The 26259-nt window shown below is 46.7% G+C and overlaps 1 protein-coding gene across 2 annotated transcripts in view; it reads right to left on the bottom strand.

The window, feature by feature from the left end:
• Positions 1–26259, bottom strand: part of cdh23 (cadherin-related 23) — a 422443-nt gene that overhangs the window by 184337 nt on the left and 211847 nt on the right. For both annotated transcript variants that reach the window (XM_066679568.1, XM_066679567.1), the window contains exons 10-11: positions 25052–25164; positions 10494–10682 (exon numbers count right to left, since the gene is read on the bottom strand). In XM_066679568.1, the coding sequence (XP_066535665.1) occupies positions 10494–10682; positions 25052–25164 (302 nt within the window). The remainder of the gene's footprint in view (positions 1–10493; positions 10683–25051; positions 25165–26259) is intronic.

The raw sequence follows: 26259 nt of genomic DNA, 5'->3' as shown, positions 1-26259 counted from the left end.
TCTTACGCCCATGTTCGGGGCAGTGTGTGTGATTGAGGGAGGTGTTAACCTGTGGAACATATGAGGGTGGAACATAATAAATAGACAAATAAAATCATCAATATGTCATTAATTAAGGAGTGCCCACACATTTACACACAACTGTGTGCCTTGTTCCTCTCTGTCTGGTCCTGATGTCTGAACATCTGGCAGCACTCTCTCTCTCTCTGTGTTAAACCTGGTGCTGAACGATGGTAATGACAAGAACAACCGTGGAATATTCAGCCTGTTTATTTCCCCCTAATTATGCCTTATTATAATGTGCTTTTATGGATGATAATGTGCAGCTTTCAGACGCTCCTCAAAGACAGAGGAACCTCAGGGTGATTTTAGATGTTTCTTAAGAGCCAGCTCTGATGAATCTAAATTACACTTCTCCACAGATTTCAGTATTTCACTATTTCTCTGTGGAGATGAAGTGATCTACGGGGTTTACACAGTCAGGTTGTACTAATGACCCTGCTACACACACACACACACACAATATCTCAATAAAAGCATTGAGAGAGAAAAACAATTCTGTTACTGTTATACTGTTATATTCTTACCACTTAAAGAAACCTGATCTAGTGCATAGAGATGTGGTGACTGCGATTAAGGCACAGTTTCTATTTCAGACTGTTTTGTTTGTGTGATTGTTTATTTAACAAAAAATCTTACTTTAATTTATTTTCTTAATTAATTTAATCTTATGAAATGAGTTTAATGTGATCACAGCATCACAGTGGAACAGCAGGTAGTGTCTCTGTTACAGCTGCAGGGTCCTAGAAGTTGTGGGTTCAAGTCCCGCGCCGGGTGGCTGTCTGTGAGGAGTGTGGTGTGTTCTCCCTGTGTCTGCGTGGGTTTCCTCCGGGTGACTGTCTGTGAGAGTGTTCTCCCTGTGTCTGCGTGGGTTTCCTCCGGGTGACTGTCTGTGAGGAGTGTGGTGTGTTCTCCCTGTGTCTGTGTGGGTTTCCTCCGGGTGACTGTCTGTGAGAGTGTTCTCCCTGTGTCTGCGTGGGTTTCCTCCGGGTCACTGTCTGTGAGGAGTGTGGTGTGTTCTCCCTGTGTCTGCATGGGTTTCCTCTGGGTGACTGTCTGTGAGTGTGTTCTCCCTGTGTCTGTGTGGGTTTCCTCCAGGTGACTGTCTGTGAGGAGTGTGGTGTGTTCTCTCTGTGTCTGCGTGGGTTTCCTCCGGGTGACTGTCTGTGAGGAGTGTGGTCTATTCTCCTTGTGTCTGCGTGCGGTGTGGTGTATTCTCCTTGTGTCTGCGTGGGTTTCCTCCGGGTGACTGTCTGTGAGGAGTGTGGTGTGTTCTCTCTGTGTCTGTGTGGGTTTCCTCCGGGTGACTCTCTGTGAGGAATGTGGTGTGTTCTCCCTGTGTCTGCGTGGGTTTCCTCCGGGTGAGTCTCTGTGAGAAATGTGGTGTGTTCTCCCCGTGTCTGCGTGGGTTTCCTCCGGGTGACTGTCTGTGAGGAGTGTGGTGTATTCTCCCTGTGTCTGCGTGGGTTTCCTCCGGGTGAGTCTCTGTGAGAAATGTGGTGTGTTCTCCCTGTGTCTGCGTGGGTTTCCTCCGGGTGACTGTCTGTGTGGTGTGTGGTGTGTTCTCCCTGTGTCTGCGTGGGTTTCCTCCGGGTGACTGTCTGTGTGGTGTGTGGTGTTCTGGTTTCCTCCCACGCTCCAAAAACAATCGGTAGGTGGATTGGCGACTCAAAAGTGTCTGTAGGTGTGAGTGTGTGTGTGTTGCCCTGTGAAGGACTGGCGCTCCCTCCAGGGTGTATTCCCGCCCTTGCACCCAATGATTCCAGGTAGGCTCTGGACCCACCGCAACCCTTAAATGGATAAGGGCTACAGATAATGAATGAATGAATGAATGAATGAATGAATGAAATAAAAAGCTAAGCTACTTTATATACACACAAAGAGCTTCATGGAGCATGGGTGCTAAGCTAACTCAGGGAGTTATGGAACTGTCATTCACTTGCTCATTCGCTCATGTTCACTCACTCACCCACTCATTCATTCACCACCAAACATACGAACATAGTATTATACATGACTCCACAGGGGGCACTGTTCAGTATTTCACATCTTCTTTAAAAAAAAAAAAATCAAACTTCAGAAAAGCTACTTTCAAAATTTTAAAAACAATTTCTGGAAACAAGTGTAGAATCATTTGTAAATTTAGTAAAACCACGGTAACAATGCTCTCACTATCTCTAATTTTAATGGATTTGTCCAGAAAAATAAACACTATGTACTACATACTACACTATGTACTTCATAACATGACTCAACCAACCTCATTGTAGAATAGGAATGATCCATTACAGTGTTACAGCACTTAGTTAAGACATCATTTTCTTATGCTGTAAATATCCCTCTCTCTCTCTCTGAGTGAGACACACCGACATTACCTAGCCAGTCTTGGTCTGTTTCTCCAGGTCTAATTGACACTCTGTAAGCGTCAGAGAGCTCTGTGGACGTGCGGAAGCTTAAACGCAGACTCAGTGACTGCAGGCCGTCTGAGAACGTGGGACACCTGTCCGGGGCTGTCACTTTTTTAAGGGGGAACTTGCTGTCCGAGCACTATCTTCAAACTCTCCTAACAAGGAAGACCTTCACAGAGACCAAAAAACTGCAGTGAGACGAGAGGCACATCCGAACCGTGCGACATTTTCGACACTCCGCCGACACGAAGCGTCCATTAAAAAGTGTCTATAATCACAACAGCTAACGGCACAGCACTGAAACAAATATGTCGACTCAAACGCCAAGCAGAGTCAGACTCTCTTTCGGTTCTGGATCGATGGCCGCATTACGCCAGCGGTTAAAATAGCCCCTTGTGTTTTTTATTTTATTTTTTTACCTTCTGTTTTTTTCCCCCCTTTTTTTTTTGTTAGGAGCTCTTAGAGAGCCATTGTGGCTGATGGGAGGCTATTTAAAGAGCCATCCAATATGCAGGGATGTCAGTACACACTGGCCATAAGGCGTAATTGCCCGTCCATTTGCCTCTGCCTTTAGAGGAAGGATAAAACCAGCCTGTCACACAGCCGTCAAAGCGAGCAAAGTTTGCAGACGAGTCGTGCAGGGAAACTTTGCTGAGTGTGTGTGAGAAAGAGAGAACACGAGAGAGAGAGAGAGAGAGAGAGAGAGAGTTATTGTGTGAGCGTCTTCACACATTCAGAAAAGGAAAAAGCAGAGCTGCCGTCTAAAAGCAGTGTATAAGGTGTGAAGTCTTGCTTGTTGTCGAAATGGTTCCAGCGACAAAAGACATCTGGATATGTTGATGGAGACGAAGTATGTTTAAGGGTGTGTGTGTGTGTGTGGGTGTGTGTGATTGTGGACAGCATTTTCTTGCAAGCTTCTGCGACTTTAATCCCACTAGAAATGCTCTGCTCTGTGAGCTGGGAAGAGGCCAGAGAAGAGGCCGAGAGAGTGACCTTCACTAACAACAAATAGCCCCCTTTCTCTCGCCTTAATACACCACACAAAGCCCACTCAAACATCCCATCAAGGTGAGGAATGCAGTTTATCAGTGTGCACACGACACACTTCAGTCTTAAAGGGGCGCTGATTACAGCCTCGTGGGTGCGTGTTAGCTGATATAATCGTATCAATCAGGTAGTGGGAGGTGGAGGGAGGGTGTGGTTTACTACCCTCTTACAGAAGTCACATAGTGAAGTTTCTGCAGCCTTGAACCCAGAGTAGCAACAACAGAGGCTCTTCCTCTTCTCTGATTATGCTCAGATTAGTGGAGCATCACAATTTTAAGCTGCACTTTTAAGGTAAAAACAATACCTAATGTCACTCTAAATCTGACTTTCACTAGTGTTGCACTAGTGGTTAGTGGGCGGCACGGTGGCTTAGTGGTGAGTACGTTCGTCTCCCAGCGCTGGGATTTTGGGTTCAAGTCCCATCTGGGTGGAGTTTCCATGTTCTTCCTGTGTCTGCGTGGGTTTCCTCCGGGGGCTCCGGTTTCCTCCCACAGTCCAAAAACATGGAGGGTAGGTGAATTGGCTTCTCTAATAAAAATGTCCTGGTGTGTGAGTGAATGTGTGAGTGAATGAGTGTGAGCCCAGATATGGATTGGCGCTCTGTCCTGAGTGAAACCCTAGTGCCCGATGCAGTCCTCCAGGTGGACGGTCGTTCCTGGTTGAGAGTACGCTGTGCGCGTTTGGCTGCCGCTTCTCACCAGTGTGTGGATTGAGTGTTCTGAGCAGTGTGGATTGTAACGCGTCCTTGGGTATCTAGAAAGGCACTATATAAGTGTATAGATAGATAGATAGAGTCTGTTAGCTCGACATCACAGATTTGAGGGCTTAAGCTCTCCTCCAAGTGTTGAGCTGTCCAGGGGCATTGTGTTAGCAACAGTTCGAAAGAAGCAGTGGAGCTTGACATGTCTCAGAGGAAAGATGTATTCCTCACACTTACAGGTTGATAGCATTGGGTCTGTCCCAAAACCTAGTGAGCTTCCTAGGTAGGCACTGACTCCACAGACAGCTTCAGTTTCAGTAGACAGCATTCGAACTGTCGTCTGTCCTCATGAGGCAGATTATTGAGATGCTCTAGACAGAGAGCGACTGCATCACGGCATGTTTCCGCCCACCACATTTCTAATCTTCCTGTTTTTATTGTAATTGTAATTATTTTGCTCTGACAGAAGAGTGAAATGGACGGTAGTTGTTCTAGCGTTGCATCCTGGGAATGCCCTCATGGTTGAGAAAGGGTTCAATGCTGCCTTAGAATTTGGCCAAATTAAGATTATTATTATATTAGACAGCATAATGAGGTATCTCAAAACTGGAACAGCACACATGTCGGGAGCACACACTGTGACTTAAACTGCTCTCTATTTAGACAGAGCACTAGGTTTTGGGACAGACCCATTGTGTGAGATTTCTGGGTTTGAGGGGCTGTCCATGTCTGAGAAAAAACGTTCTGATCCTGCTCTGCTTCTGACATCAAGAGCAGAGATTTCAGAATTGCCCCGCCCCCTCAACGAGGTTAAAAGCAGCGAAACAGACACAACGAGCGCAGAGAAATAAGAGCACTGAGTGAAAACGGCTAAAAACCAGAGCTTCTGCTCCTCGCTCCTCACTGCTGTGCGCTCGGGGTCGGGGTGAACAGCGAGCGGCTCATTATCATTTAAAGGAACAGGTGCTGTTTACACAGGGGGAGAACACTGCTGTGGGGCTCGTGGGGTTTGGACCAAAGCGGGTCACAGACGTTTCATTAAGAAACAGAACTGATCCCCCTCGGAGGACGAGGGAGAATAAGAGGAAATACACTTTTAAAGTCATCTCAGACCCACAACAAACAGACAGAAAGTCCTCAGTTAATCTTGAACTTGAACGACTCTTCGTCAGTGGAGGAGTCACACAGCCAGTCTCTGACCTGATGTCTGTTCTTCACTGTCCCAGCCCTGTCCCTGACCCCCGCAGCTCAACACATTGAACCTTGTTCATTCTGAACTGAACGTGGCTCTTACACTGATCTCACTGATCCTTATTTCTCTTCTCTGTGTTCTGTTCATCACAGCTGCTGCCCTCTTTCTGGCCGCTGTGTCTTTTCTGTCCACATTAGTGCTGTCTACACCTCAACCTTAGTTTGGCCGTGATATTCAACTTTATTTTCATGTTTAGACAATCATTTACATTGATTATATATAGCATTACACTTCAGCCCCTGTGTCTGCGTGGGTTTCCTCCGGGTGACTCTCTGTGAGGAGTGTGGTGTGTTCTCTCTGTGTCTGTGTGGGTTTCCTCCAGGTGACTGTCTGTGAGGAGTGTGGTGTGTTCTCCCTGTGTCTGCGTGGGTTTCCTCCGGGTGACTGTGAGGAGTGTGGTGTGTTCTCCCTGTTTCTGCGTGGGTTTCCTCCGGGTGACTGTCTGTGAGGAGTATGGTGTGTTCTCCCTGTTTCTGCGTGGGTTTCCTCCGGGTGACTGTCTGTGAGGAGTGTGGTGTGTTCTCCCTGTGTCTGTGTGGGTTTCCTCCGGGTGACTGTCTGTGAGGAGTGTGGTGTGTTCTCCCTGTGTCTGCGTGGGTTTCCTCCGGGTGACTGTCTGTGAGGAGTGTGGTGTGTTCTCCCTGTGTCTGCGTGGGTTTCCTCCGGGTGACTGTCTGTGAGGAGTGTGGTGTGTTCTCCCTGTGTCTGTGTGGGTTTCCTCCGGGTGACTGTCTGTGAGGAGTGTGGTGTGTTCTCCCTGTGTGGGTTTCCTCCGGGTGACTGTCTGTGAGGAGTGCAGTGTCTTCTCCCTGTGTCTGTGTGGGTTTCCTCCGGGTGACTGTCTGTGAGGAGTGTGGTGTGTTCTCCCTGTGTCTGCGTGGGTTTCCTCCGGGTGACTGTCTGTGAGGAGTGTGGTGTGTTCTCCCTGTGTCTGCGTGGGTTTCCTCCGGGTGACTGTCTGTGAGGAGTGTGGTGTGTTCTCCCTGTGTCTGTGTGGGTTTCCTCCGGGTGCTCGGGTTTCCTCCGGGTGCTCCGGTTTCCTCCCACAGTCCAAAAACACACGTTGGCAGGTGGATTGGTGGCTCAAAAGTGTCCGTAGGGGTGTGTGTGTGTGTGAGTGAATGTGAGTGTGTGTGTTGCCCTGTGAAGGACTGGCGCCCCCTCTAGGGTGTATTCCTGCCTTGCGCCCAATGATTCCAGGTAGGCTCTGGACCCACTGCGACCTTTAACTGGATAAGGGTTACAGATAATGAATGAATGAATGAATTACACTTCAGCATTTTGTATCAACACATGAGACTGACCCTCCAGTGTCCCCCAAAAAAATAAAAAAAAATAATAATAATAAATAAATATGTCTTTATCTACAAAATGTTTCACCAAATTTAAACCAAAATGAAATGCTCTTTTTCATATTTGCTGTAAAATCAAACCTGGCACTGAATAAAAGTTGAGAATATGCACCTTTCATTTTCCCATGAGCTGAGAGAGTAATAAATATTATTTATATTCAGCTATGTTTTCTTCAATGGCAGTAAACTCTGAGCTCTAAGGGTTAACCCTTTACTCTGAGTCTCGCTCTCACCTTTGCTTTGTGTTTGTACCTGTTTTTGGAACACAGCTCTCTCTCTCTCTCTCTCTCTCTCTCTCCCTCCGTTTATCTGTCAGGTTCCATCCCCCGCCGGCCGAAGCTGGAATCAATCAGAGTTGACTGGCTCTGGGCTTATCTCCGCCCTCGCTGATTGATTTTGCTCGTTAGCTATAATTTGACGCTCTGTCCCATCTCCTCCAAAGCAAATTAAATCGTAGTAGAGTCGAACGTGCTCCAAGTCCTGCTCTGCCGAAGAGAGATCGCCAAACACACGCTGTGAGTGTGTGTGTGTGTGTTTGTGTGTTGGGTGGCTAGATATGACTAATGGGAAGTGACAGACACATGATGTAGGACTAAAGAGGCTGCAGTTGAATAGTGTTGAGCTCTATGTGTGTGTGTGTGTGTCTGTGTGTATACGTGTGTGTGTGTGTGAGTGTCTGTGTGTATACGTGTGTGTGTGTGTGTGTGTGTATGTATGTGTGTGTCAGGACTCGTTTGCCCCTCAGGGACCCTCTCTACTCCACAGCTGAAGAGAGTGACAGCGCCACACACCAGTGCTTTTAAAACAGGCCGGAGATTTTAGTTCCAGCTCAAACACACTTCGGGAAGTTCCAGCTCAGTCCAAACCACACCCTTTAGGTCAGAGTCCAGACTGACCCCATCAGCTCTCTCATCCAGAGTAAACAAAAAAAAAAATAGCCAGCTTAACGTGGACACGTTACAAAACACTCAGTTGTTCAGTGCTCGTGCCCCTGCCTTTGTCTGGAGCGGACCGCCCCGTGCTTCAGACCACACTGTCAGTTTTTTGTGCACTGCCTACGTCTGAAGGCACGGGATTCAACAAGCCATCGCCCTCTGACCTCGTCTGGGAACTCAACAGTGTATTTCAAACTTCTGTGATGTGCCTGAGATCAAAGGCAGAGTTAAATCACTTAAAATGAACGCAATAAAGCCAGAGAAATAAGAGAACTCAGCCAAAGTAGTGAAAATAGAAGCTTTAACAGAATGGGAAGCATTGGAGTAGCTGCACATGAGCATAAGGTCACCTTGCCCATTGCAAAGGGTTAGATAAAGCCTCCTGGCACTGAACTGTGATCAGTGGGACTGCATCCTGTGGAGTGACAGACATCCATCTAAGTTTGGGACGAGTTGGAGTGGCTAACTCTCATCAAATCCTCACAGCAATGTTCCAATATCAAGTATAAAGCCTTTCAATCAAATGCTGGGGTTACCATGGCAACAGGTAGCCTTCTAAATGTTCAATTAAAACTGAACACTTCATCGTAGTGTTTAATCAAACGCAGGTAGGGTGTTGTACTCTAAAACAGCAAAAGCCTGTGGTTGGGAAAACGTCTATTAACCAATCATATGATGTCATAAAATGCCCCCGCCTCCACCCCGACCAATGAGTCAAGCTTTCCATCACTGCTTTGAAACACACTCCTCTGATCGTCCAATCAAATCTCCATAGATAAGATTAGGTCCCGCCCCCCACACTTCAAACCCAATCATGGTGATTCACTCGGCACCATCGTCCTCTTTCAGATCAGACCCCCCACTTCAGAACCCTGCACTGAAAAGTGGCCCTTCTGCAATTTCTCTCCAAAGAACCCTACTGAGCACCTTCATGTTTAAAGAACCCTGACAGTTCCCCATCTTCTGATCCACGTTCTCTTCACAGTAGAACAAAGTTGCAGGAATTTCCCTCGCACTCCTCAGTAAACTCTGAGTAAAACCCTCCGCTGGAGCTCTGTCTTCTGTAACGCTGCTATGCAAGAGAAGGCTCAGTAATTGGAAAGGGGGCTCGTGCTTGATCAATAGCTTGTTAACAGTCAGCAGCGTGTCTTCACGGAAAGCGGCTGAGAGTTTTTCCTCGTGGTGAAAAAGCAGAGATAACGTGAGGCAGCACCCTGCTGTCACTGTCGGCACTAGACGGCAAACGGTTTTACTGCCAGACGCTCCGGATAAAGAGCTCTGTTCACTGTCCAGACTACACCTTGTGCCTCGTTTACGGACGTTATTTAAAAACATACACGGACCTCCTCAGCGTCTGACCATTTCAATGATGAACGGATTGAGAGAAATGACTGAAATAAACAATTATTTTGGTAACACTACTTTAAAGAACACAAATTAGGGGCTTATTAACGTTAATTGCTCAGTGATGAATGAACTGCACATTTATAAATGGTCTATTCACTATGCGTTACACTTTATTCACTGGGACCTTTATTAGTGCAAGTCAGTTATAGGACCTTTATAAGTCAGTTATAGGACCTTTATAAGTCAGTTATAGGACCTTTATAAGTCAGTTATGTGGTAATCACTAATAATTAGTTGCAATAATGTGCAATAAATTTGTTAAGACACTTACACAGATTATGGGGCATTCACTCTTATGAATTCTGTGTATGAATTATTATGTAAATGTGGAACTGGCAGGTCTTTGGTTCGTGTGGGTTTTAGATAACACCAGGTTTATTGGTAGTTGCTCTTTTTTGGTTCTTTATTATAACTATGTTATAGCGTGTAGGTTATAATGGCGTAAGTAACGGACTCCTGTTTCCAAAACACACTGAAAGATCAAGTTACTGTTTTCTCTGCTGTAAGTGCAGCATGTTGTTGGCTGAAAGCCTATGAAGGTGTTGCTCGTACAGAGCTGTGGTAAAAGCGTCTGGGGTCTTGATCATTGTTGGCTTTAATTATTAGAAGTGTTTAATATTAATTTGTAGTATAATAAAGGTTAAAGTTGAGTGATTCAACTCCAGTTCACTTTCACTCACTGATCGAGTTAATCACATGTAAGTTGTTATGAGTGAGTTGTTTGTGCTCAGTTCAGATTCAGAGTGTTATTTTCACTCTCTTCATAAACATGGACTAATATATATATCATTTAATGTGGGAAGCTGTATAGAATTCCCATATCCGCAGTTTAAACATTATACAATGTATCTACAACACTACAGATTCTATACTGTGGCAGGCATTTGTTTATTCCACTCTTTAGAACACCGTGTTGTGAGTTCTGTAGAAGACTGCGGTGGGCGCAGAGGCCCGAGTGTTTAACCTTGTTTCGTGCTCTCACATAAACGAGGGTCCAGGGCTGTGATTGGACAGACTCAGACGAGTGGGCGGGGCGATTCTAAAGACTCTAAAGCACTTGACGTCAGAAGCGGAGAAGGATCAGGACGGCTCGATTTAACCTGTGTTTTTGGACTTAGGCAGCACACAGAAAACTGACTGGGGTCTTGTTCAACAGTGTGTGTGTTGGTGGGCTCCACATCAACACATTAATGTAAACATGCATTGGATAAGTGATTTTTTTTTAAGACTCAGTTAGGCTGTAAGAGCCTGTACGGTATCTTCCTACGGTGTGTAGGAATAATTAAACGTGAGGTCACGTACATAAAGAGAAGTTGTGTGTGTGTGTCTCACCTCGTCCTTGTCCTCCACCTGTATGGAGAGGGGCAGGGCGAAGCCCACCTGAGCCAGCTCAGTGATGCGTAAACGGTACTCGGAGCTGTTGAACCTGGGAGCGTTATCGTTCTTATCGATGAGGAGGATGGTAAAGGTGGTGAGGACAGAGGCAGTGGAGGGAGTGCGATCATCATTCAGCTCCGTACCCTACAGACAGAGAGAGAGAGAAAGAGAGAGATAAAGATAAAGATAGAGAGAGAGAAAGAGGGAGAGAGAGAGATAAAGATAGAGACATAGAGAGAGAGAGAAAAAGAAAGAGAGAGATAGAGAGATAAAGATAGAGACAGAGAGACATAGAGAGAGAGAGATAGACAGAGAGAGAGAGAGAGAGAGAGAGAGAGAGAGAGAGAGAGATAAAGATAGAGACACAGAGAGAGAGAGAGATGGGGGGAGACAGAGAAAGAGAGAGAGAGGGATAGAGAGATAAAGATAGAGACAGAGAGAGAGAGAGAGAGATAGAGAGATAAAGATAGAGACAGAGAGAGAGAGAGAGAGAGAGAGATAAAGATAGAGACACAGAGAGAGAGAGAGGGGGGAGACAGAGAAAGATAGAGAGAGACAGAGAGAGAGATAAATATAGAGATAAAGAGAGAGAGATAGAGATAGAGAGATAAAGATAGAGAGAGAGAGAGAGAGATAAAGATAGATATAAAGATAATGAGAGAGAGAGAGACAGAGAGAGAGAGATAAAGATAGAGAGAGAGAAAGAGAGAGAGATAGAGATAGAGATAAAGATAGACAGAGAGAGAGATAAAGATAGAGAGATAAAGATAGAGAGAGAGACAGAGAGAGAGAGAGATAAATATAGAGAGAGAGAGATAGAGATAGAGATAAAGATAGACAGAGAGAGAGAGAGATAAAGATAGAGAGAAAGAGAGAGAGATAGAGAGATAAAGATAGAGAGAGAGAGAGAGAGAGAGAGAAATATAGAGACAGAGAGAGATCTTTACTTATTGATGCATCACAAAATAATGTTTGACAATGTTTACAGTGAAGTTCACAAGAAACACTACCACATTAGACACACATCACCGTCAGCGATCCAGCACAAACACCTGGTACTGAATCATTTAGGTGATGATTAAAAGCAGATAAACTCATTAATTACAGCATGTGTACAGCTATGCGATGTGTGAGGGGCGTGGGATAAAATCTTTCCGTGTGTTTATGTTTATGTCGCGATGGTCAGGGGAGAGAGATGTAATCATACTCCGAGCTTTCAGTCGGTCTGTCAACATGAACCTATATCTCCAATAATACACACACATTTACACACTCATTGTCCAATAGCTCAATAACTCCAGGTGAGGATAGGACTCACAGAACACACTCTGAAACATTTAACACTGAGGGGGGTGTGAGTTTCTGTGGCCTGGCCTCTGACTCAGCCTCTAAAGCTGTGGCAGCTGAAGGAATGTTTTATCTGACGTGTGACAGCAGCCTGAAAACATGCTGGTGAACCTCAGTGGGACCGGACCGTGCACTGCAGACATGCCCAGCCTTCTCTGTACCTAAGGGTATGCATTACCATTAATGTTGTACAATAGTGTCAGAATTAATGCATTAAATGTACATTAACACACGGGAATCCAACAGGTTAATATTCATGTTCATTTCTCACTAATGAATCACTTTAACAAATTTGCCCACTATTTCCTCCAATAATACACTCATTTTACAGAGTCTAGTGACATATTAGAGGTTTATTTAGCGATGTAAACACCGTGGAGCTACTGTTGAGTTCAGAAGTTACATTGCATTCAATGTAAGTATAAATATGTATAAAATATCTATTAAATATCACTAATTCTTCCCCTTCTCCCTTCTTTAAATCACTCAGAATATACATTTTTTATTCAGTTCAGGGCGGCAGTGGGTCCGGAGCCTACCTGGAATCACAGGGACACAGGGAGAACACACCACACTCCTCACAGACAGTCGCCTGGAGGAAACCCACGCAGACACAGGGAGAACACACCACACTCCTCACAGACAGTCACCCGGAGGAAACCCACGCAGACACAGGGAGAACACACCACACTCCTCACAGACAGTCGCCTGGAGGAAACCCACGCAGACACAGGGAGAACACACCACACTCCTCACAGAGAGTCACCCGGAGTGGGACTCAACCCACAACCTCCAGGTCCCTGGAGCTGTGACTGAGACACTACCTTCAGCTTCCAGTAAAATTACAATTCCTCCTCAGGCAAAAGTAATCCTCAAAATAACACTAGGGAGTGTCTTCTATTTTAAATTACAGCTTCAAGTCATTGTGATACTCCACTGAGCTGTAATAGGGAAATTAGAGTCTCTGTTATTGCTACTCTGGGCTCAGCACTGCAGAAACTGCCCTGTGTATCTGTGTATTTAAAGAAATCATCGCAAAAATCCCTGGTTTATTACTACAAACCCTACAATGCCCCCCCCCCCCCCCCCCGTGATATTCTCGAGATACAGGAGCTTGTGAAAGACGTAAAGGTCTGCTGCCAGGTGCACGTCATTTAAACTGCATTCAGAATGAAAGATGGCACTGATATTTCTCATCAGGAACGGCCTGCACCGTGTCACCTGAGCGCTTTGTGATCGCACCTCTAACAATATCCCGTGCCATGCGTCTTGTGATTGTGGTGTGCGCTGGGGAAGAGCGATAGTGGAGGGTGACGGAGACTGACACAAAGAGGGATCTAATGAAAGAATGCAATAGTCATAACAGCACATAAACGCTCCTCTATCTGCCGCTCCCATCCACAGCCGCTCTTCAGAAGATTCAGAGCAATCACAGGTAAGTGGGGGCAATAGGGGGACTGATGAAGGAAGACAAACACACACACACACACACACACATATAAGCTAAGAGACTGAAGAAGAGATACAGTGGGGAAACAGGTTGCCACAATGACACAGTCACTCACACTCAAACACACCCTCACCCTGTCACTCGCACTCAAACACACCCTCACCCAGTCACTCGCACTCAAACACACCCTCACCCAGTCACTCGCACTCAAACACACCCTCACCCAGTCACTCGCACTCAAACACACCCTCACCCAGTCACTCGCACTCAAACACACCCTCGCCCTGTCACTCGCACTCAAACACACCCTCACCCAGTCACTCGCACTCAAACACACCCTCACCCAGTCACTCGCACTCAAACACACCCTCACCCAGTCACTCGCACTCAAACACACCCTCGCCCAGTCACTCGCACTCAAACACACCCTCGCCCAGTCACTCGCACTAAAACACACCTTCGCCCAGTCACTCGCACTCAAACACACCCTCGCCCAGTCACTCGCACTAAAACACACCTTCGCCCAGTCACTCGCACTCAAACACACCCTCACCCAGTCACTCGCACTCAAACACACCCTCGCCCAGTCACTCGCACTCAAACACACCCTCGCCCAGTCACTCGCACTAAAACACACCTTCGCCCAGTCAATCGCACTCAAACACACCTTCGCCCAGTCAATCGCACTCAAACACACCCTCGCCCAGTCACTCGCACTAAAACACACCTTCGCCCAGTCACTCGCACTCAAACACACCCTCGCCCTGTCACTCGCACTCAAACACACCCTCGCCCAGTCACTCGCACTCAAACTCACACTCACCCAGTCACTCGCACTCAAACTCACTCTCACCCAGTCACTCGCACTCAAACTCACACTCACCCAGTCACTCGCACTCAAACACACCCTCACCCTGTCACTCGCACTCAAACACACCCTCACCCAGTCACTCGCACTCAAACACACCCTCACCCAGTCACTCGCACTCAAACTCACACTCACCCAGTCACTCGCACTCAAACTCACACTCACCCAGTCACTCGCACTCAAACTCACACTCACCCAGTCACTCGCACTCAAACTCACACTCACCCAGTCACTCGCACTCAAACACACCCTCGCCCAGTCACTCGCACTCAAACACACCCTCGCCCAGTCACTCGCACTCAAACACACCCTCGCCCAGTCACTCGCACTCAAACACACCCTCGCCCTGTCACTCGCACTCAAACACACCCTCGCCCAGTCACTCGCACTAAAACACACCTTCGCCCAGTCACTCGCACTCAAACACACCCTCGCCCAGTCACTCGCACTCAAACACACCCTCGCCCAGTCACTCGCACTCAAACACACCCTCGCCCTGTCACTCGCACTCAAACACACCCTCGCCCAGTCACTCGCACTCAAACTCACACTCACCCAGTCACTCGCACTCAAACTCACTCTCACCCAGTCACTCGCACTCAAACTCACACTCACCCAGTCACTCGCACTCAAACACACCCTCACCCTGTCACTCGCACTCAAACACACCCTCACCCAGTCACTCGCACTCAAACACACCCTCACCCAGTCACTCGCACTCAAACTCACACTCACCCAGTCACTCGCACTCAAACTCACACTCACCCAGTCACTCGCACTCAAACTCACACTCACCCAGTCACTCGCACTCAAACTCACACTCACCCAGTCACTCGCACTCAAACACACCCTCGCCCAGTCACTCGCACTCAAACACACCCTCGCCCAGTCACTCGCACTCAAACACACCCTCGCCCAGTCACTCGCACTAAAACACACCTTCGCCCAGTCACTCGCACTCAAACACACCCTCGCCCTGTCACTCGCACTCAAACACACCCTCGCCCTGTCACTCGCACTCAAACACACCCTCGCCCAGTCACTCGCACCCAAACACACCCTCGCCCAGTCACTCGCACTCAAACACACCCTCACCCAGTCACTCGCACTCAAACACACCCTCGCCCAGTCACTCGCACTCAAACACACCCTCGCCCAGTCACTCGCACTCAAACACACCTTCGCCCAGTCACTCGCACTCAAACACACCCTCGCCCAGTCACTCGCACTCAAACACACCCTCGCCCTGTCACTCGCACTCAAACACACCCTCGCCCTGTCACTCGCACTCAAACACACCCTCGCCCTGTCACTCGCACTCAAACACACCCTCTCCCAGTCACTCGCACTCAAACACACCCTCGCCCTGTCACTCGCACTCAAACACACCCTCGCCCTGTCACTCGCACTCAAACACACCCTCACCCAGTCACTCGCACTCAAACACACCCTCGCCCTGTCACTCGCACTCAAACACACCCTCGCCCAGTCACTCGCACTCAAACACACCCTCACCCAGTCACTCGCACTCAAACTCACACTCACCCAGTCACTCGCACTCAAACTCACCCTCACCCAGTCACTCGCACTCAATCTCACACTCACCCAGTCACTCGCACTCAAACACACCCTCACCCAGTCACTCGCACTCAAACACACCCTCACCCAGTCACTCGCACTCAAACACACCCTCGCCCTGTCACTCGCACTCAAACACACCCTCGCCCAGTCACTCGCACTCAAACACACCCTCACCCAGTCACTCGCACTCAAACTCACACTCACCCAGTCACTCGCACTCAAACTCACTCTCACCCAGTCACTCGCACTCAAACTCACACTCACCCAGTCACTCGCACTCAAACTCACACTCACCCAGTCACTCGCACTCAAACACACCCTCACCACGTCACTCACACACACACACACGCGCGCGCACACACACACACTCATTCCGAAATGTATTACATTCTTATAAAAAATTTCTACATGATTAATGCTATGATATTTATTTTATTTGCTTAGATTTCATTTGCTGCAGTGTACACGCTCGAGCACTAGTTAGAGTTTGTATTAAATGTGAAATTGGGAAGCAGCTACTGTCTTATTGGTGTGAATGGCAGTAACTGGGGAAGAGATTAGAGTGAGCGTATGTCGCTGGTGATCATTGAATTTCATCATTTTAACCCCTCCCTGCTTGATCCTCCCCAATACAACACACTTCTGAATGCGCTGACCTCGAGTGGCGCACTCCTGCACTTATCCAAGCTTTGTGAAGTTGAGAAATTAGTTTTATTACTCTCGCGCTCACAATCAATATCTCCACCAGCGAGAGCAGGGAGAGAAAAGAGGAGCGCGAAAGAGAAGACGAGTGGAGGAAAATCCATAACTTATGAATATGTTTTTTGGAGATGCTCCGTGGCCAGTGCCTCTTTCTGTGAGGAGTCGGGCCCATTTTGGAGGAGATCATTGATTTTAATTAAGGGGAGGTTGACCCGGGGGAGTGTGGGGGGAATTTGCAATCAACAAAACAAACACTTTGATTCCATACGAACGTATAAACAGAAGCATGCACACACACACACACTGGTACAGGTGTGCACAACCTGTATTTAATGCACTACGTTTTGGTGGAAATGAAATTAACTGAATGTTTAATAGTACTCCAAGTGAGATGTGGGTAAAGCCAAAACATTAGAACCACCTCCTTGTTTCCACACTCAGAGACACTTAGACCGAGCAAACAGGAGCACTTTGTTCTACAATTACAGGCTGTAGTCGCATACTTTCCAAGCAGGTGTATACTCCAGCAGCACTGCTGTGTCTGATCCACTCTACACCAGCACAACACACACTAACACACCACCACCACGTCAGTGTCACTGCAGCGCTGAGAATGACCCACCACCACATCACACCTGCTCTGTGGGGGTCCTGAGCGCTGAGGAACAGGGGGAACGGGGGGTGACAAAGTATGCAGAGCAACAGGCCGACTACATTTTGTAATTGCTGTCAGTGTTCCTTTAATGAAGCGCTCAAAAAATAAGTGTCTTTAATGTTATGGCTGATCAGTGCCTTTCCATTAGAGAGTATGTTATACTTTTAGTTAACATCTCTCATAAACCAAGTGCAGCCATTGTGAACACAAACATTCAGCTGTAAAAGCACAGAATGGGATGCCCTGGAGCAGCTGCACATGAGCCTAAGGTCTCCATGCTCACTGGCAGGTTTCAGCAAGAAGGGGATATAACCCTAGCACTGGGCGCTGGAGCTAAAAACCTGTGTTAGTTAATAGTGCACATTAAAGAAGACACATTCTACCTCTTTTCAACAATTGAACACAGTTCTGTTTCTTAATGAAACGTCTGTGACCTGCTTTGGTCCAAACCCTACGAGCCCCACAGCAGTGTTCTCCCCCTGTGTAAACAGCCCCTGTTCAGAACGCCCGCTTTCAGCACCTGTTCCTTTAAATGATAATGAGCCGCTCGCTGTTCACCCCGACCCCGAGCGCACAGCAGTGAGGAGCGAGGAGCAGAAGCTCTGGTTTTTAGCCGTTTTCACTCTGTTCTCTTTCTTCTCCGTTTTTACTCAGTGCTCTTATTTCTCCATCTGTCTCAGCCTTTGTGCTCTCACATAAACGATGGTCTTGTGCTGTGATTGGACAGAGTCAGACGAGGGGGCGGGGCCATTTTAAAGAGTCTGCAGTTGACATCAAAAGAAGAGCAGAATCAGAAGGACTCGTTATATCTCATATTTTCTGACTCAGGCACCACACAGAAAACAGACTCAGTGGGTTGTGTTTCACCGTGTGTGTGTTGGTGAACTCTAGGTCACCAAAATTAATGTGAACACACATTTTGTTTTTATTAAGCAGTTAAAGTTGTTATTTAGAACCCTACTTCATACACTCTGGGTGATGAGGCCTTTAGAAGAGTAGAGGGCTAGCAAGGTTAAGTACGGTGACATTGTTAGTTTACCACTTCCATTAGTCTTTCCTTTTGAACTTGTTTGAGGAGGCAGTGTGTTTTGAATCACTCTCCTGCCACGGAACAAGTTTAAACCCAAGAAGAAAAGACATGTCTGTCCACTTTAGAGCAGATTCTGCTGCTGTCATCACCACTTAAACCAGCAATAAGGAGCAGTGAGAGCTCCAGACTCAACCGTGCTCTCTCTCCTGAGCCCCTCGCTCGATGTCACGTCTGATGAAGGTTTACGCTAAGATTTATTCTGATCTGAGAAAACCACACACAAAAAAAAAAAGCTTTGTTAAAAAAAAAAACTCTTCTGATTCCTCTTTGTTCTTTGCGAATTCCAACCTACCCTTGATATTCCTGGTGCTGGTGTGAGGTTTACATTTCTGTTACATGTAACAAATTTGTGCATGTGTTTGTCGTCTTTTCCTCTCCGTCTCTTATTCATACAGGTAGACTGTGCTGTCACTCGTCACGGACCTGGCAACCATCCCCGCTCCAGCCAATCCCAACCAGCCACAGCAGCTTACTGCTGATAAAAGGGTGGGGCTTAAAGGTTTTAAGCTGCACCAGGAAGTCAGAAAGGCAGCCATCTTTGGGCTCACTTCTTTGTTTGGCCGGTGTTTTGACTCTGTCTGGTTGTACGGTCGTGTGTGTTTTATTGTATTCAACTTGAAGTCTCTAAAACTACTTTAATGAGGTCTACTTTATATTAGTATTGTTTTGCCTTGGGGTTACTGATGTAGTTGTGTTTGAATCCTTGTCCTAGTCCTGTTAGTTTGTCAGTTTGTTTCTGTCTCCCTAGGAGGGTGAGAGCAAGCTAGATGTGCGTGCACTTACACGGTGCACACGTAGGTTCTGTATTGTATAGACACACCAGAGTAGAGGGCAGGTACCACCCCTTGTATTTTCTTTATAGAATATAGCTATAGTGTATATTGACATAGCTTAGGTGTTAGTCTTGTTTTGTTATTTTCATTTCTTTGGTACTGTCCCTGTTCCTCCCTCCTAAGGTTTGTCCACCTGTCGTGTGTTATTGTGGTATGATCTTTTGTATTAAAGTAATGTTTGTAGTCCCTGAACAACTTGGTCTCTAGCATTTGGCTGGCTTCTCTTTTCCTCCTGTACATTTGTTGTTTCCTTTACTACTACCAACCTAGACCCAGAAGCCCATTAGTAGAGGCGTAACAATCTCGCAGACTCCTTCTCAAAGTGCTTTAGCAATGTGAAACATCAGCTCTTCACTCAGACTGTGGAATGGTGTGTTCTCTCTGTGTCTGCGTGGGTTTCCTCCGGGTGCTCCGGTTTCCTCCCACACTCCAAAAAACACACGTTGGTAGGTGGATTGGCGACTCAAAAGTGAGTCAGAGTGAATGCATGAGTGTGTGTCGCCCTGTGAAGAACTGGCGCCCCCTCCAGGGTGTGTTCCTGCCTTGTGTCCAGTGATTCCGGGTAGGCTCCGGACCCACCGCCGCCCAGAACTGAATAAGGGTTACAGACAGTGAATGAATGAATGTTATTAATACAGTTATTTGTACAGTTCTGTTTTCCACATTTTGTGTGATGTGTATTTATTATTAATTCTTATTACTCTAGATATATTACACATCATGTACACTTGCACTTTTCTATTTGCACTATTGTTAATATTTTGCACTTCTGGTAGACGCTAACGGCACTTTACTCCCACACAGCTCCAGGGCCCGGGGGTCTGTGGGTCAGTCCTCGTCTCTAGTCACTGTCTGTGTGGAGTCTGCTGTATTCTCCCTGTGTCTCCCAGTCTCAGGGGGCTGCACTGGTCAGGACACTCTTAGTGTCACTTCCGAGCCCAGGGGAGATGGGAGGGTTGTGTCATGACTGTGAGGACAGATTGGTGCACTCTGGTCCCCTCATGGGAGCAGCCATAGTGGAACAACAACAGTCAGGTAGATAATACACAGCGTTGATGATTTACGGTTCCCTCAGCTTTGGCAGTGATTTCACAGAGTAACTGTCTTTTCTGGAATCTCAGTCTCACCATGAAAGAATAAAGTCTAACACAGTCATTCCACCAGAAAACCCAGTATGGATATTCTGTAAAGACCCAGAAGGCTCTGTGGACACCCCTCGGGGCACTACACTATTTGCTTCCAAAGAACTGTATTTAGACGCAACACTAAATCAGTGGATTATGAAGTTCACAAACAGACAATCCACCTGCCAAGGACAGTGGTTCCTTGTTGAGAATACGCTGTGTGTGAGTGTCTGCTGCTTCTCGTCAGTGTGTGTGAGGATACAATGTTGAATGGAATGGTGTTCTGTGCAGTGTTGATTGTAAAGGGTCCTCTGGTTTCTAGAAAAGTGCTATATGAATGTAACCATAAACAAACCAATAAATAAATACTGTGGGAGGAACCCGGAGGAAACCCACGCAGACACAGGGAGAACACCCCACACTCCTCACAGACAGTCACCCGGAGGAAACCCACGCAGACACAGAGAGAACACACCACACTCCTCACAGACAGTCACCCGGAGGAAACCCACACAGACACAGAGAGAACACACCACACTCCTCACAGACAGTCACCCGGAGGAAACCCACGCAGACACAGAGAGAACACACCACACTCCTCACAGACAGTCACCCGGAGGAAACCCACGCAGACACAGAGAGAACACACCACACTCCTCACAGACAGTCACCCGGAGGAAACCCACGCAGACACAGAGAGAACACACCACACTCCTCACAGACAGTCACCCGGAGGAAACCCATGCAGACACAGAGAGAACACACCGCACTCCTCACAGACAGTCACCCGAGGAGAGGGTCTGCCCAGGACCCCGTGGCCCTGCATTAGAACAGCGGTGTTCCTTATTTGTGGGTTTCAATGATGGGAAAATAGTAACTTTTGATTTACTGCCGCGACTATGCTCCCACCAAAGTACACTCTGCTCTCTCAGCAGAATTTCTCTGCTCCTGAGCAACAAGTGAGAAATGACTAATATCTCCAAGACCTCCACAACTCTGTTGATAACACTGACTTCTACAGTTTAAAATTGTTCACAAATCACTCATAATCAAACCTCTGACAGAAAGAGTGAAATGAAAAAAGGAGAGAGAGAGAGAGAGAGAGAGAGAGAGAGAGATTTTCCATAGAACCTGAGGCTTACACTGAGCTTACAGACAGAGATGAAGAGACAGGAACAAAGTGTTTCCACAGAGCTCACTCACTCACTCACACACACACACACACACACACTAGCCTTTGGCCATGGAGCTGTCAGCAGGTCATAGAGATAACGATAACAAGAATCTCCACAAAAAAGAGAGCACTCTCTCTTTCTTTCTCTCTCTCTTTCTCTCTCTCTCTCTCCCTCCTCTCTCTCTCTTCTCAGTCTTTCTCCCTCTCTCTGCTCCTCAGGGCTCAGCAGTAGCTGGTCTCTGAGTGCTCCTAATAGACCTGAAGCCTAACAGAATATTAGCTCGCTCATCCGTGCTGTATCAGAATTACTTACAGTAAGTGGACAGTCATAAAGTGCTCTTGTAAAGATAAGTGAGTCGTCAGCGCAGGCACAATACGGCCATCACACTCGGCTTCATTAGGACAGCACTTCACTGACCGGCAGCACATTTCAGTCCACTTCAATAAAGTATCACACTCAAACTTTTCCCTGAGAGACATGAAAACCCTGTCATTTTACATAAGCACAGTCTACAGAGCTGGAACACAGACTCCTGGGCTCCCCCTACAGTTGAAGAGCGTAATTCACATTTATATCACAGTTCTGAAATCAAGGAGGGGGGCGTGGTTTCCTATGTTACATAGTGCAGTTTCTGCAGTGCTGAGCCTGGAGTAGCTATGACAGAGACCCCCCATTACATCTCAGTGGAACATGAGCAGGAATGAGTCTGACCCCATTCCCGGAGAAATAGCTGAGACGGGGTTGAGGCTGAGTGCCCAGTTGCAGAGAACACCTTAGGATTTTCCCTTAAATATAAACCTTAAGTCAAAGTTTCTTACTTAAGTGTGTTGCATAAAACCCCTCAGACATTTCACTTAACTAAGAGAGAACAGTAAGTGGTTTACTGCAGTGACTGAGGTTTTGTTGCAGTAAATTTCCACTGTTTCCATGACGACTTATTAACAACTACCCAATCATTCACTGAACTCTCTTGGAAGAATATGAAAAAAAGAAAGGAAATTTTAAAGAACAAATCCAATCCAACAGCATCTGCAGGGAAAAGAAACCCGAAAAATGTGGCACGAAATAAAGGCTGTGTTGTTTTTAAAGTGGAATTGTGACGGTTGGGGTAAGGTCAGAAGGACAAGGTACAGGGCTGAGGTCAGTGCAAGAGAAGACAAAGAACTAAACACAAAGGCTAGGGAGCGAAATACAAACCAAGGAAGCTAAACGCTAAACAAGATGCTAAACAAGAAAGCTTTAAACATAGAACAAGACTCTGAAACAGGGCCACAAACATACAATGACCCACAAACAGGAAACACTCACATGGACTATAAAAAATAAACAACTCAAACTAGAAACACAAGGGAAGGGAATCATGTGACCGAGGAACAAGCAGGAAGTAGACATAAGACAGCGGGAACAGTCACATGACACGGGGAGCACATAGAAGAAACAAAACAAGACTAGACACGTTACAGGAACATTTATTACGGCGGCGGTCGAAATGTTTGGGTGGTCTTTTGAAGCTGGTGGTATTTTAAAGTTAGTAACGGATAGATTGTTTTACAAATTTATCCTCATAGCTATTAAGCAGTGTACAAGCTAATGTTACAACGTTACAACACGTGACAAGCCAAATTCAATGTTCGTTCATTAAATTTCCCACTCTAATTATTATTATTATAATTATTAATAAATAAATAAATGTGTACACTCTTATTAACTGTGTTAAGGTGAGGTTGTGCATCCCTTAAATAATTCTAAGGGAATTGAGAGTTTAGGAACTTAATTATGCAACACTTAAAGGTTTTTAAGGGATCACTCAAGGGACATTCAGTACTTAAGGGTTATGACGATTTCCCTTAAGAAAGCCCTTAGGTACCACTTTTTTCTTCAGTAAACTTAGCTTTAAGGGAAATCTTTGGGCACTGATCTGTGAAATGTAACACTCCTGCTGCAGATGTAAAAGTATGTACAGCTACTTCCCTCTGTGTTAAAGTGAGTATGAAACAAAGGCTCTGCTAAATCCACAGCCCATTCAGCCAATGGGAAGCTGGTTTACACTGAGGCCCCCTCAGCCTCCCCGCGGTTCACAGCGCAGTGTGTGTGTGTGTTTAAGATGAAAGCAGCAGAGATCTCTCTGTGGTAAATGCTTAACGGTGGTTCACGTCTGATTTCAGATCTGTGTGTGATATTAGTTTATTGTTTTGTGTGTTGTATGATTAAAAACCTCCACTGAATCTTGAACTTTTCCTTCCACTTTAAATGCTGCAGCAGTCAGTACCAGGCACCAGACGGGCCTCCTGCAGCGCTGAAACTCTCCTGCGCTCCACAGAAACAGTGTTAGACGGATGAGAGCGGGGGATGATTGGTGTTTAATCAAAGTGGTATTGATGGTGAAGGCTGTAATGAACAGGTCGAGGCGCTTGTTTACAGCGGTCAGAAACACACCGGCGCTGACCACAGTGTCTCTTTCAGCTTTAACACAAAAGTGTGTTTACTGCCATTTTAGAAAGTTTAGCTTCACCTCAACTTTGAAACGTCCTGCTATTTTTAACTTGTACCCAACACAAAGGAACCCTTGAGTTTGTCCTCACAGGCAGTCACCCGGAGGAAACCCACACAGACACAGGGAGAACACACCACAATCCTCACAGACAGTCACCCGGAGGAAACCCACACAGACACAGGGAGAACACACCACACTCCTCACGGACAGTCAACCTTGCGTTTGTAAAGTATGTTTCTGTGTATGACACAGGGGCTTTATTTATTTCACCAGAAAAGAGAGAACAAACCCCTGGTGGAAACAGCCACTTTCTTCCCCTGCATTTAATGTGTAAAGCTTTAATAGTAGGTTATAAGAAGCTGTATTTATTTATAATACAAACTCCAGAAATGTTATTAGCTCTGCTTTTTTAAACTGATTGATTTATTGTTTAATTGATTCACCATTATTTGAAAATATTGGGTAAAAATACACCATTCTAGGTGTTATTTGACTTCCACAATTCACCAAAATATTAAGTGCATATCACTTACGTGTTTTATTGGGATTTGTACGATTCTAGTGTTTAACCCAATAGCGATATGACATTTATTCTAGCCGTGGTCTGGTCCACGTCCCCAGTTCACCTGCCACATGGATCAGACACAGCAGTGCTGCTGGAGTTTTTAAACCCTGTGTCCACTCTCTGTCCACTCTGTGAGACACTCCTCCCTCGTTGGTCCACCTTGTAGATGAGTCAGAAGAGTCAGAGACAGTAGCTCATCTGTCGCTGCACAGTGTGTGTCGCTCGTCCTCTAGTCCTTCATCAGTGACACAGGACGCTGTCGGCTGGATGTTTTTGGTCGGTGGACTGTTCTCAGTACAGACACTGAGGGGTTTAAAAACTCCAGCAGCACTGCTGTGTCTGATCCACTCTACACCAGCACAACACACACTAACACACCACCACCACGTCAGTGTCACTGCAGCACTGAGAATGATCCACCACCACATCACACCTGCTCTGTGGGGGTCCTGAGCGCTGAGGAACAGGGGGGAAAATAAAGTATTCAGAGCAATAGTTGAACTATAGTCTGTGAATGTGGAAGTGCTCCAAGTTGGGGCTGATATGGATGGTATGGAGGAGGTTGAAATGTTGAGTGTATTGCACCGAGAGCTGAAAAGGCAAAGGCAAAGGCAGAAAGAAATGCCTACCCTCACAGTGAGGATGAATCCAGCGGAGTAGAGCGGGTTCTCTCGGTCCAGTCGGCCATTCACGGTCAGGGATCCACTGATGTAGTCCAGAGCAAACACACTGTTGGTGTTCCCTAATGGTCAGAAATGAGAAACACACAGAGGAGAGCGGTCAGCGAGGGCAGAGAGAATCTCCCCCGCCGTCCTCAGACCATGAAGGCAATAAAACTCACACGCTGGCCCCTGGCTAGAGTTCTTCATAGTTCTGCGTTCTTGTGTGATATAAAACAAACACAAACAACAAAGACCTTGAACTAGAGTTCAACAGGTACAGACGGAAACAGAGCGAACAGACGTTAGTAAACAACAGGAGAAATAAATGCACTGATTTTAAAAGATGTATTCACACTGTAGCAGTAAGTTCCAGATCACACAGTGACTCACAGGGTTATAGACGCAGAGACACATACGATCCTACGATAATCTGTGAGGTTAGCTTTTACTTTCTGGTAGAAACAAGCTTCGAATCTATGTGCCTTTTTTGGACTGTCATAAGATTAGTGACTAACCCAAGAATGGTTCTAGTGCTGTGGCTATGGGGTTATATTCATTCATTCATTCATTCATTATCTGTAAACGCTTATCCAGTTCAATGGGTCCAGATTCCTACCCAGAATCATTGGTTGCAAGGCGGGAATACACCCTGGAGGGGGCGCCAGTCCTTCACAAGGCAACACACACATTCACTCACACCTACTGACACTTTTGAGTCTCCAATCCACCTACCAACGTGTGTTTTTGGACTGTGGGAGGAAACCGGAGCACCCGGAGGAAACCCACGCAGACACAGGGAGAACACACCACACTCCTCACAGACAGTCACCCGGAGGAAACCCACGCAGACACAGGGAGAACACACCACACTCCTCACAGACAGTCACCCGGAGGAAACCCACGCAGACACAGAGAGAACACACCACACTCCTCACAGACAGTCACCCGGAGGAAACCCACGCAGACACAGAGAGAACACACCACACTCCTCACAGACAGTCACCCGGAGGAAACCCACGCAGACACAGAGAGAACACACCACACTCCTCACAGACAGTCACCCGGAGGAAACCCACACAGACACAGGGAGAACACACCACACTCCTATATTCTCCTTAGTGTCAATAAGCGAGCCCCAAGCATTAACCCCTCCTCGTCTAACTAAGGCATGAACA

The sequence above is a fragment of the Hoplias malabaricus genome, chromosome 8, assembly GCF_029633855.1.
Source record: "Hoplias malabaricus isolate fHopMal1 chromosome 8, fHopMal1.hap1, whole genome shotgun sequence".
NCBI classification, from domain to species: Eukaryota; Metazoa; Chordata; class Actinopteri; order Characiformes; family Erythrinidae; genus Hoplias; species Hoplias malabaricus.
The sequence above is the reverse complement of the archived record's forward strand: the minus strand, read 5'-3'. Positions and strand labels throughout refer to the sequence as shown.